Source organism: Cyanistes caeruleus, chromosome 3, assembly GCF_971803275.1.
Source record: "Cyanistes caeruleus chromosome 3, bCyaCae1.hap1.1, whole genome shotgun sequence".
In the NCBI taxonomy this organism is placed as follows: Eukaryota; Metazoa; Chordata; class Aves; order Passeriformes; family Paridae; genus Cyanistes; species Cyanistes caeruleus.
Genome location: NC_141703.1, coordinates 30,706,262 through 30,719,995, shown reverse-complemented (window position 1 = coordinate 30,719,995; position 13,734 = coordinate 30,706,262). Strand labels below are relative to the sequence as shown.

Sequence of the window (13,734 nt, the reverse complement as noted above, 5' to 3'; positions counted from 1 at the left end):
GACATTTTCAAGAAAAAAACATTAATTTAATCCTCTCCATCTTTTCTCTAGTTTTCCTCTAGGCAAACGTGACTTTGCGGGGTTTTTTTATGTTGCTGTTTGTTCCATTTTCACAGGGAAACACTGATTCACAGTGAGGTGCATCCACAGTTTCTCTTTGTCAGGCTTGAACGTGCCATCTCTCTCCTATATCAATGCTGCTCCTTTTTAGCACCCCTGCCAGGAGATGCCAACTGGGCTCCTTTGACACTCTGAGGGGAGTGACATCTTGCAAGAGGGTACAGCCTTTTTATCCACAGGGACCCCTGGCAGCATTCGTGCCCTCTGCACTCCCCTGAGGTTCCCAGCTGGGCACTGCTGGAGCTCTTGCCCAGGTATGGTCTTCTCCACGTGCACCAGGGAAGAGAACATCCATCTGCAGACAGACCAGGCACACAGGCTCACACATCCATGTGCAGGTGTGCACTGCAGGTTCTCCTGGCTGTGCATTGTGGGCACAGGTGTGAATTTCTACAGCCCCAAAAGAGCAGAGGAATTCTGTATTCATGACTGCCTGAGATACCAGGGATAAAAAACTGTCCTAGAAGATGGTGGATAAGAGAAGAAACCCAGGAAAGGCCAGCAGCAGGGTAGCATAAAGAGAACTGGGGCATTGGTGTGTGCCTACGTACCAGCGTGAGTTACTTTCCTTCACTAACACTCACAGATCCAGCCCTCTGCTGAGTAACACGTACATCTTTAGTTTGCTAATGGCTTTTACTTGTCTTCAGTTTTTGATCTCTGTTTCTCTTTTCTACTGTTCTCAGTTTTGTATCTCTTTCCAAAAATTTGATGTTTGCAATTCCTTTTCCTACTTCTTAACTATATCCCTTTCACTTTCTTCCTTTTCTTTTGACACAACACTTGTTGGTTCCTTTCTTCTCATCTCCTCTTTTCCCTCCTGCCTCCGCTTCTGTGGAATTTCTCTAACTAGAAGGACTTTTGGTTCCTGAATCCAGTCATTTATCAACAGTAGCCAGTTGTTTCTGCCTCTAAAAATTGTTCTGGGAACCAATGCATGCTGTGCGGTAGCCTTAGAATATAGTAACAATTTAAAGCTAAGCATTATAAATATACTGTATCTAGCAGACAGCACAGTTCAGAAGGTAGCAAGATCTCTAATTAGCGCAGGAAACTTTCACACCTAACCAGATTCTGACACACTGTATCAGTCTGTAGTCTCAAATCCAACCCATAACCATATTGGGGTGTACCTCTGAACCCGTACTTTGGGTTCAGAGATGGCACTGTTGTGGTTCAGAAACCTTACAGGATTTTAATCCAGTGAAGGAGAAGAAAAGAGCATTTCTCATCAATAAAATAATACCTAGAAAAAAACAAACCTGTGGAGAATGGCTTATGTTTCACATATTGCTAAATATCAGTAAAAATAAATGTGTTCATTTCTCCAAAATACCTCCAGATGGCATTAAAACCCTTCTTCTTTTGGTCTTTATTGCAATATTATTTTTAAAAATGGTAATTATTGAAATAATTCTATTAAACGTTCCCAGCAATCATACTATCAGAAGGCATAAGGTTACTAATGCTTAATTCATTTAATAAGTTTGCCTAAATGTGCTTGCATACTATAATTACATTCCACAACACAATCTGCAGGACAAGCCATTTCTTACACCGTGTCAAATCTTTTTCTAGATTAATTTCCAGAAGATTTTTAATGCGTATTTGCAGCAGAAATCGAAACGTCCCACAATAAATCATTGTTATTGTACCTCCTTCTGTGACTACTTTTGGCCATGTAACAAATGGTGACACCTTGTGAGATTTACATGATATAATGCTCTGAATTTAAATAACAGGAATCAGAAAACATAAATTATGGGCCAGATGCACTCTAAAACTCACATGAGTGACTGCTACAAGAACTTCCCTCTTTCAAATGGGATTAAAAAGGTGAATGATTTTTCAGAAATTCATAATGCTCCTGCCTGGTAGTTATTAAAAGAATTCACTTATCTCGCTTAGTTTGGAAGACTGATGCTATTTTAAATTTTTTTTTAACTTGCAGCCCATCTGTTTCATAGACTGGTTTATGTTGGCAAAACAATTCAGTCTTTTGTATACTAGAGTAAAAAAAATGGTAAAAGCTTCTATTGTTGCAGTAAAGTGAAGGTGAACACTGATATATTACAAGGGCCTGTTCCTATCTATTTCTTGACTTCTTTTGTTAATTCAAAAACATCAACAAAATCGTGAGAGACCAGAGATAACTGTAATTGGATTTCAAGTAATTCAGAGGTGAAGCTGCAGACTGCAGTCTTTTAAAATTACATCAGTACATCAAAGGCATATGTGACATGGTGTTTTTTAGCAAGTGTGACAAACTCCAGCAGCATTAAGGTAATGCTGAAGTAAGGTTCTAAAGGCCAGCCTTGCACACCCACAAAAATAATCTCATATCTATTCAGTGTGATATGGAGCCATTTCACTTGCAAAGATTGCTGACTTACTAGCATGCAGAAGTTCTAGGAATAATTAATGTTTAGTCATTATCTAAAAAGCTGTTTTACGAAAAGCATCAGTGAAAGAGCTTTATCTTAATGAAAACAAACAAATTCTATTTTCCCCAACAAATCTGATAAAAACACAGCTGCCTTCTCCAATCTTAAACGGAAATGTGACTTACGATGTATGGGTTGCGCTTTTCTCTGGGGTCTTTGGCTCTACATCACTTTTCCCTTTAAAAGAGAAGAAGAAAATGACATCAGAAATGGGTCAGTATGGAAACTGCTCAGATGTGACACATCAATGCGTTATTCACTGCCAACACTGACCACTCCTGCCACACACACGGACAGCTGTGGAGGCAGCCACAGGGCTGCAGGGGCACTACTGCAATCCTGACCTGACTTTTCTTGTCACTGACACGTGACAAATGTCAGGCAGAGAAACTCCACAAGAGGAGATACTTAGAGGATGCAGACTTTACCAGGGACAGCAGACCCTGGAGCAATGGAAAGGGAAGGAAATTTCTCTAGGGCCCTACAGCTCTGCTATCGAGAGTGTATTCCATTCACCATGTGCTTTCTCCAAAACCCTGCTCAAGGAACAGTAATCATTTCAGAAAAAAACAAAACAGCAACAGCAGGAGACAGTAAGGCAGTGATCAGGGCACAATTCTGCCAATGGATATTTTTGTTCACATTCATTTTGACATGTTAAGGATTTAATCTTTAGCTTCTGTTCGTGGGGGCTAGGGAAGCCCTCTTTGCTATGTTGGCTTAGGCACTCAATGCCAGAAGTCAAGTACCCAAATGCTTGAGAAGCATCAGAGGCCCAAGGGATGCCTCTCCACATTTCCTTATGACTCATACGGGTCCTGGCATGCTGGCTTGTGATGATCCCCGTCCTGGGTCCAAAATAATGTATTTTCCCAACACAACTTAGTTACATAGCACAGACAGTGGGAGGGAGGCTGCTGGCAGGTGGGGTGGCACTGCTTCTGCTGAGTCAGGCCTAGTCCTTCTCCCTCCTTTCTCCCCCTCTGCCAAAAAACAGTAAGGCTGATGTTGTTTGCTGTAATGAATGTTCTCTGGGTAACCTGAGAGAGCTGCAATCCAGTGTAAGACTTCTGTGTAGCTCTACCATGGATTTAGAGTCATTTGAATCACCTTGAACTTGAATTCTGGGCATAGGGAGTGTGCAGATGCTGCTCCTCTTGTGTGTCACTGGATGCTAATAGCTGTCTACACATGAGTTTATGTTGCCTAGCAGACAAGGAGGCGCAGAGGTTGAATGTGACTGTTTTACTGATGGGTGTCTTTTTCTCCATTACCTTTTAATGAGCTGTGTTAAGTCAAAAATCCACCTATTTCTTCTGAAAAAAATGTGAGAAATTCTTATGTTGGTTAGGCTGTTTTGGTGTTGCCTGATATGCTGCTCATTGAGTTGGGTGGGTTTTGGATCAGTCCCAACCTAGTCCATGCACATGAGCATTACGCATCATCTGTCTGCTGCTGACAAAGACCTCACTCTCAGCTTCCACAGAGCAGCAGCTGTAAGGGCACCTCTGGAAAACTTGCTGCTGCCTTCAGAAGAGGCAGGATTCTGCTACCAGTGTTCTTCCACTGCTGTACAGAAGGAAGCTGAAGGACACTCTGGACAGTGACCTTCTGGAGGTCGCTGTCTTGTAGTGGAAGTTCCAGATATCGCTAACACCTTGACACAGTGCTTTTAGATCTCATCCTTCCCTCTGGTAGAGTTTGTGTCTACCCAGCTAAGGTGCCTAAATTTTACTGAACAGATGAGGAAAGCTCTGGATGACTTCAAAGCCACCAATGCCTTCATGGACCCCTAGAAAAACTCAGAATTCACTGTAAGAGGGCAGCTAAAGCCACCTAAAATTTAGGCATGAGCAGGGCATCCACACAGGATGGAATACATCCACTCCACAATCTCTAGGTCACCCTTCACTTTCAGCAGAGACCTCAGAAAGTATATCCAGATGGTGAACTTGCTGGCTAGGAAGCTGTTGCTACAATATACGTTTGTCAGCCTTCCGGAGCCTGGAGCCCTGGAGCTCATCTGCATTATGGAAATTTGGAACAAGAAACCAACAGTAACAGTTGGCATATATTCAAGGATTTTCTATCTGTAACTTAGGTCTTTTCTAAGTGATGAATTATTACCATGAGCACTGGTTTGCTTGAGTGTGAGAGGGAATATGGATTCCTGAGTGCTTTGCCAGCAGAGTTCACATCAGTTCTACTTTCAGCAACGTATGCTAATGCAGCAACAAGGGAAACAGCATACGTACTGTGAGGAAACAGAATGTCTGTGATTTAGCCAAACTGGATATTAATGGATTACCCTACCGTAAGCATTTGTGGCTGCTTTTATGCTAATTGTCAGTTAACATACTTCTGTCTGGAGAGGAAGGACGAAGCCTGTACAGATGGTAGAAATGCATCAGTCCAGCCTATCAGAGTAGAAAATCTGGCCATTAATGCTTTATCAGTTCTTACCAACTTCATTCTCACTTTACTGAATCTTACAAATTTTACAAATGTGTATAGCCTAAGCATAGTTGAATGTCACAGACAGGGTAAAGATAATATTTTTGGTTAAGGGAATACAAAATATAATTACCTGTTACAATAACTTGGCTATTTTACCCTCACTCTTGGCCAGATTTGGTTTTGATTTTTTCATGTAACCCGTCAAATGCATGCAGGTACCATTGTGGGAGGCTGGCATTTGTTGAACTGCTATGTCTTCTCTAGTTTTGACTTCTTTTTATGGGTAACTTTGTGCCAACCTTTATTTTTCTTAGCCTTTTTTCTTAACAAAGAACATGCTACCCACCTTGCTAAGGGATTGCTGTTAGCACACTTTGTTTCACAAGCTAAGCACTGTGTATGCCTCCTGAAACAGATGAGTGTGTGTCAGCAGGTGTATGCAGAAAACACACAGTGGAAACAGCCAGTCCACAGAACCTTAGCCACAGAACTGGGAGGACTTTCCTAGTTTCTGCCTCATCTCATGTGACTTCTTTCCTGACCTTTTTAGATACAAGCAGTAGATGTGTCCAGATTTCTTGAATTTCAAAATAAATTTCAAGTGAACTTTTGTAGGATTTCCCCTGTTGAATAGTGGGTGGCCAGAAAAGGAGTTCTCTCCTCTTAGTTGGAATTTTGGTGAATCACTCCACCGATTAAGTTTCCCTTTCTGGGTAACAGGGATAAATGATATTTATTGTGATGGAGTAGAATAATTTCAGCCATTATGAGTTTTTAAATGCTTTGATTTCCTTGTGGGGGAAGGATGACAGAAATGCAAATGCAATCCACGAGAAAGACAATGTTGGCAGCTGCAGTAAAACCATTGCAGATGACAGGCTCAAAAGCCACTCCAAAGAAGTCAGGGTGCAATGGGAAAAACCAGCTAACTGGGACTCTGAAGATGTGCAGTTGTATAACACAATACATTGACCATTAGGGTTCTTTTTCACAGAGTAATTTGCTAGTATTTCCTGGCAGGATGTGGGGACTCATGGAGAGAGCAGCCCACACTGGAGCAGGTTTGCTGGCAGGACCTGTGACCCCGTGTGGTACCCATGCTGGAGTAGCCTGCTCCTGAAGGACTGCAGCCTGTGGAGGAGACCCATGCTGGAGCAGTTTATGAAGAAGCAGAGCCTGTGGGAAGGACTTCACAAGAAGCTCATGAAGGACTGTCTCCTGTGGGAGGGACCACACACTGGAGCAGGGAAGAATGTGAGTAGTCTCCTCCCTGAGGAGGAAGGAGTCTCAGAGACATTCCTTGGTCCCCTGCACTGCTGGTGGGGAGGAGGTAGAGAATTTGGGAGTGAAGTTGAGCCCAGGATGAAGAGATGGGTGAGGAGAAGATGCTTTTAAGATCTGATTTTATTTCTCATTGTCCTACTCTGATTTGATTAGTAATAAGTTAAATTTATTTTCTCAAGTTGAGTCTGTTTTGCTCATGAAAGTAATTGGTGAGTGACGTCTCCCTATTTTTATCTCCACCCATGATCCTCTTGTATTTTCTCTTCTGTGTCCAGGAGAGTAATAGAGCAGCTTTGGTGAGCACATGGTGTCCAGTCAGGGTCAATCCACCCCACATCTGAATAATTTTTTCCCAAATTTCCTTTGAGTTTGACATACAGGGCTGGTAAAGTCTATGTCTCATTCTAACTGTGTTTTGTCTGATATCTTATTGCAGCGCCTCAAGGGGAATTCTCATGGATACAGCTCTCAGAGGTAGTCAAACTCTCTCTGTGATGTTAGAAAAAGTGTCTGGGCATCTGACAGTGACCCTAAGTTCATTTGCTACCAATGAAGGTAATATTTCTGCCTGGGTCCAGCTGTTCTTTGGTTTGGTTGCCATCACTTAGGCAGTACCAAGTGCAGCTTCTGCCCAGCTGCAGATTTTGCTAAGCAGGATGAATGAGGAGAGGAGAAACTGGAGGTATTGGGGTATGGGAGGGATGGGGGAATTGGAAGTGAAGTGGGGTCGGAGACCACAGGAGCAAGAAGCAGGGAAAAGTTGTGAGGCCATAGGATCAATTTTGTAATACATGGGAATGCAGGTTACGTTAAATATGCAGAACAACCTATTTTATTCAAGTGCTGGAAGAAGGAAATACTCAGCTAGGACCAAAGCTGGCTAAATACTGTGGCCTCTGATGTCATTGCAAAGCTCTCAGCTCAGCCAGTGTGTTTGTCATGCTTGTGCCTCTGCCTGTGTTTGCATAGCCCTCTCTATTATGGTTCTTTCGTGCTTCTTTCTCTCATTACTGTATTCATTATTTTCTGACAGAACCTCATACCCTTTGCCTTTTGTTATTTCCTTCGTGCTGGTACTTGCAGCAATATCAAATCAATGCCAGCAATTAAGTGACACCACTGCACGTTTCTTCACAACATTGTCTTCCTCATGCTGACCTTTCCCTGGTGAAGAGCTACACCATTTTAAAAGCCTACATCTCCTAGTCTTGTCTCTCAGGATGTCTTTTCCCTCAAACAGTGGGCGACCAGACCCTTTCAAAGCCCTAGCTACGAGCTCAGGGCATTTTTCATCTTCAGTCACAGCCCTGCAATTTGCAAACTGGGCTCTGTGCTGGCTGACAGGTCAGGAAGCTAGCAAAATAATTCTTTTGGTTGTGATGATTTTATGTGGAAAGCAGGGTAGAATCATGTATTTTTAATATGCAAGACAACATCAACAAGCATCAGAGGTGTCAAGGGAGAGGATTAATATTTTGTTTTACAGAACAACTCAATCTTCCTGTTCAATATAGATGCTAAGTTTTTTTACCTAAATGTAATTAAAGTGCTACTGATCTGCACCATGATTTGTAAACTGGAATCCACTGGAAAGCCCTGAGCAGGAGACACACAAGCACCCATCACTCCCCTACCCACTCTGCTAGCCAAAAAGAGCCACGGCCATAGGGTCTTTGAAATGTTTTCTAGAGTTAGTTTGGCCAGATTTATGTAGTTTATTACTGTGCAATGGCCACCAAATATACCACTGCATATGAAAGATAAATTGTAACAAGTTTTCTTGCATAATTTTCTGTCAGTCTGGATCTGACTGTGCAAGTAGGTCAGGTCTTTTCTGGCTTTCCAAAAAAACCACTCTTTTGCTCTTTCAGTCTTTCTCATTTACATAATGGAACAGCCATGATGAAATGAAAACTTTTTGTTCTTCCCAGGCCACCAAAAGAGCTGACATTTTGATGGTCACTTTTCAGTTCTCCATATTTGTCCATAGCTGAGTACTGCCTGCTGAGGCTCTGTACTGTCTCAGTCTGCCACTGACCCCTTACTTCATCAGTCACTTCTTTCTCAAAGTCATTGTCTACCCCTCCACCCAGTGAAGCCAGAAAATGAGTTGGTACTTACTTGTATTGCTGTGTCCTGTAGATCCCTGTTGTGACTCCTACAGTAATAACAGAAAAAAGGGAAGGTGAATTATTTTTTCAGCATTTTTTTTTGCCGCAATACTTACTTGGACATTACCTTAACAGTACAAACAGCACTGATTATTGTTCATTTGGTTTCAAAGTAATTTTCATTTACAAGAATAAGTCAAATATTTCTTGGAAAATCCATTAATTCTTAGGCTTGTAAACTTATTTCACAACAACCCTTTAATGGTGCAATTCCTTGTATAGCTATTACAACTCTCCCGCTCACTATTCATGTATTGATCAGCCAAAACTCATCTATTATCTTCTACAAGTTCAGATGAGAAGACAGAGGGAAGGCCAATATTGTTTCATGGACCATTGGATTCGTGAGGTAGTAGCACAGCTGGTCTTTTCTTTTCCCGTGTTGACATTGACAGCATCAGAGAATGAAAATACAGACCAGTTCTGGGTCCCTGAGATTACAAGGTCGACCTCATATGACAACAGCAATACCTGTGAATGTGGTGCAATAAATCAGACCACTTTTCCCTCAAGTGAAAATGTTAGTTCACTGTGTTTTACTCACAGAATTTGTTTGCATTCATAAAAATATTTTTAAAAGCCTATAAATTCAAATATAAACCGTAACAAAAAGATAATTAAATCAAGGGAAAAAAATAATACTTTGCCATGGAACGGCAGCAGGAAAAGTATCCTGTATGTAACTCTGCTTCTGAATAACCCAGACACACAGGAATACCACGTCATTTCCATGCTGCAGCTAGAGTTGGAGTTGCAGTTCAGACTGTTCAGAGGGGCCAGGCACCCACAGGAACACGTGTGATCATTTTTGGTGAGGAGCTGGGCACAGGACTTGATCTCTGGTCCACAGGGGCAGAGGGATGAGCCAAACACACAGCTTATGGAGAGAGGAAAATGTAGGTTCCCCAGTGATTCAAGGGTGCTCTGACTTTGTTGGGCTGAGATTGTGCTGCTGAGTCACTCAGGAGAATTCCTCAGGGCCTTGGGGACCCAAGAGCTCCTTGGACCCTCTAAAGAGAGGTTGGCTGGACAGCAGGCCCTGGCATCTTGAGGGCTCAGCTCATCAGAATCCCTCCATCTGCACATTTTGCTCTGTCCAGACTGCATGGCTTTGATCTGTAATTTTAATACCATAATACACATCTGCAACTCACTTCCATCCTAAATACCTTTAATGTGAGATGTCAAAATTTTGGGCAAGCCCCAAGAGTTTCTACCTTCTACTGCAATATAAAAAGATCTGTAGCATGTTTCACATGCCAAGAACCATTTCTCAGTAGTTTGAAATTGTGTACTTTTGACAAATTGCATCAGCTTTTTGTGAATGTTTCTGATGAAGAGAGATTAAAGCCTGTTTTTTTTCTAGTGACTGAATGTAATCTTAAAAAGTCAAGATCAGCTTGCAGTGTTGATGTAGTGGAATGTACACTTGAATTTAAATGCTTTTCTTGTAGCCAACCACACTCCCAATAAAAGTTGCTTTTAGAGCATGTTCAGTTTTGAAAACAGAGAATTTATGTACCTGGAGAAGTTCAGGGAAATACAATATTTTTGTGGGAAATATCCTTGTATTTGTAAAACTGTTTGAAATTTCTGAACAAGGATCTTGCTCCCTATTTTAACTTTTCATTAACCTCTGGAAGAATGCACCCTCCCCTTTAACTGCTGAGCACAGTATCTTGCCTCTGCAAGTAATAGTAAAATAATAAAAATATTTTAGTAAAATAAAAATAGTAAAAATAACTCATAGACAAATACAGAATGTTCCAACTAATGGAGGAACAAAAAGAATGCAACTTTAAAAAAAAGGTGAAGCCTTCATTTCTGAAGATTATTGTCCAGTGCATTTCCTCCAGCTTGTTAAAATCAACGAGAAAGGAAAAAGCAAATGAATTGCTCTTGTAAGGAACAACATCACTATGATAACTTGGCGTCTGCTGAGAGTAATCACCCAATAGCTTTGTGACAAGAAACCAGTTCTCTTGGAGTGGCTAAATTAATTCTCAAATAATAAAACAATGGCTGATCCCATAATATCACATATGCATAACAAGAAATCAAACACCTGATCAAACTATCAAGACAAGAAATCACAAAAAAAAAAATAAATGAAGAAAGAGAGCAAATCAGGCAGCAGAATTAACAGCATTTTTTCCTGCACAAGAGAATTAATGCTTGAACATGAAAGCTCATCCACACAAGCATCAAGTGAGCTCTTATTTACAAATTTAATTATTCATTTAAACTTTACTTATCAAGATGCTTTTAATAAAATTAAAATCAAGAAATGCCTGATCATTCGTACATAAAAAAGTGTGGCAGAGATAGGAGAAAGGAAAGCATACATAGACTGTCACATCACACATTCAATCAATTATCCTTAAGCTTTGAAAAACAAGAAATAAAGAGACTGTCATTGCCCTTTCCTAGTAAATTCAAGAGTACAAATTAATTCCAGAGAGAAAGAAAATTCAAAGTTAAGGATGAAATGTAACTTTATGCCCTCCATTACATAAAGGACACATCGCTAGTGCTGTTTCTCCAGCAGCGTAGTACTTGGACACCAACTGGGCACTGCCACGTGTCAAACCTGACCCAGCTCTCCTCCCATTTTTGTGAATCAATGCAGACCTCCCATGTTAATAAGGCATGTTTATATAGAAGTACAGCCTACGCACATCCATCTCCTCCATCAAATGAGCATTTAGTTATATTGATCAATATATCCACATGTGCAGTTTCAAATGTGCAATTCTGTTATATTTGTGATATATAAATCTCAGATACTTAGCTTTTATTACTAGACTGATTTCAAAACCACTCTAGGTATAGTTTCTGTGGCCTTTGCGACTTTAATAGCCTAATTAATAAATTTCAAGTTTCAAGCTGTCAGATCGCTAATTACTTGAATTGCAGGTTAAAAGCAGTGTGGCGTGAATGCAAACTAATGATGCTGACACTCAGTTTTTACAGACAGAAAAGTAGTTATGATTTACATCCTTGTAACAGGGCAGGAGTCCTACAAGCTCCTCTTTTTCCCATTCCCAAAATGATGAGAATTTTTATGTTTGGGAACTGTCTTCTGTTAAAAGTGAGTGCAGCCTACTTGCTTCTCTTGCTGGAAGAGTCTTTGCTAATGAAGTGAACTAATGTCTCAACACTGCCATTAAGACTGAAAAGTAATTCATGTTACCATGCATGACTTGGAACTCAGAGATGAAGCTGTTGCCCTGATTTTAGCCTTTCAGTCTCTTTATTGGCCTTGGTCACTATTTAACTGACAAAACCATTTATCTGAATAATGTGAGATCAATGGAAGTTTGGTGTGGCCTTCAGGTTTTAAAAAAGTAGGGACAGCTACATAGTTTACCTCTGGGAAAGCTTTCTAAGAGCTATGGAGACATTTCCTATGAGGTCCAATAAAGATTTTACACCATGCTTTTTTAAAAGCAATAGCTAGCTTATGAAGGTTTGAAAAACATGTTTGAAAAATCAGAAAACCATTTTTTTTGCATTTTGGAGCCTGAAAAACAGATGCTTTCTGAAGTCTGTGACTGTACAGATTACCAGATTAAGCCACAGAATATCTTTTAATTATTTTCAAATATTTTCAAATAGAAATGGTGTCTAAAATTAATATAATCTAAGGCAAGTAATACAGAATTTTTCCAGGACTCTGGTGAGTTTTTGAAGATACTTCTTTCCCATCTCACACAAAGCACTCTAATTTCTGGCCATGCAGACCATCCAGGCCACAATGCAGTTGTGGTGTTATTAGATGTACAAAAGTATGCTCATATATTACTACACAAAATCTTGTCCATCCTAAGCTTAAAAAAAATAGAAATCCTACTTTGGCAAGAGAAAAGGAAACCACCTCGAAAAAGATCTTAAAAAATGAGTGGTAGATCTCTGAAATAGCTCTGCAATTCAAAATAATAGAAAATTTCCCAGAGAGATGAATGAGCAGGCAGAGAGAAGATGAGAAAGTCAATATCAACCATTATTCATGTATCTTTGCTCTCTGCTCTGTGGTTCTCCTATTCCTATATTTATCACAGTACATTTAGTTGTGAGGATGCGGATTCACGATGGCCTTGCCCGTGCACATCTGCACGTGTGCCACACAAACACACCGTGTGCTGATAATTGTGGCAGAAACCGCAGCACTGCAAGCACCACTTCACTCTGTCATCCCTATCAGGCACTTCACCTGCTTGTAAGCTGCTGACCCACCTCTCTTCTACAGGACTTGCTCTAACTTAACAAGCCTCTAGCTCACCTACCATCTTCAGTCATTTGTCTGCCTTCAAAAAGCAAATAGTGAGTTATTTCCTTCCTTTTCTTTCATAACATGCCAGAGATATCTCAGTTTACACCCCTGATACTTCAAAATCATGACACTCTCATCCACAGAAAAGCTGTTTTACTGTAGGCAAATGAAGTTTTCTTGGCTTTGTAGTTATAATTATTCCCTGAACTAAATTTCGCAGAATGGACTTAAAAGTTGCCAAACGAGCTTGCTTTAACAGGAGAAAGACTATAAACAGCATCAATACCATCTTTCAAGCTTGAATGCTGCATGAAATATGCTTGTGACATCTAAACAGTATATGGTGATACAATGTGAAATTTATTGGCTCTTGCACAAGATAGCTGATTTCATTCCCTCCTGACTTACCATGTATAAATAATGTGGTTTCCCCAAGCTTGTGCTGATGAGCTTTACCATGCTGCACTGCATCCTCCCTTGGATACATATATCTAGTGTATCTAGCTTTGGTCTCTTGGGGGGATCAAATGTTTCTGTGGCAAATGCTTCTGTGGCCCCTCTGTGAATCATAGCACTGGGCTGACTGCTTCTGTGGCAAAGCTGCCCCTTTGAAACCAGGCTGGTGGCAGAAGATGTGTGCACACTCCTTGGGGCCAGCTAGAGGTCAGTGTACTAGTGAAGGCCTCCTCAGACCTCAAAGGTTTCAACAAAGGTCTCAGTTGATGAAGCCAAACAATGCAGGAGCGATGCATGCAAGGAGGAGCTCCCTGATTTTCCACTGCTGTCTGTGCCCTAAGGTATCAGTCAGGAGCCTCAGCAGAAGCCACCCCACCTGGACATCCCACCAGAGACATCTGTGGTTTTGCCTAGCCATGAGGAGCCTGTGGCCCCCACACCACCATCAATTCTGCTGCCAAGAGATGCAGGCTGTGTAGCCCTGCTGAGGCTGTAAGAAGGGAAAAGATGGAATACTGGCACACACACA

The 13,734-nt window shown here is 41.0% G+C and overlaps 1 protein-coding gene across 2 annotated transcripts in view; it reads right to left on the bottom strand.

Moving 5' to 3' along the window:
- AFF3 (ALF transcription elongation factor 3) overlaps positions 1-13,734 on the bottom strand; it is a 318,055-nt gene that overhangs the window by 117,456 nt on the left and 186,865 nt on the right. For both annotated transcript variants that reach the window (XM_086880460.1, XM_086880462.1), the window contains exons 6-7: positions 8,427-8,463; positions 2,690-2,741 (exon numbers count right to left, since the gene is read on the bottom strand). In XM_086880460.1, the coding sequence (XP_086736586.1) occupies positions 2,690-2,741; positions 8,427-8,463 (89 nt within the window). The remainder of the gene's footprint in view (positions 1-2,689; positions 2,742-8,426; positions 8,464-13,734) is intronic.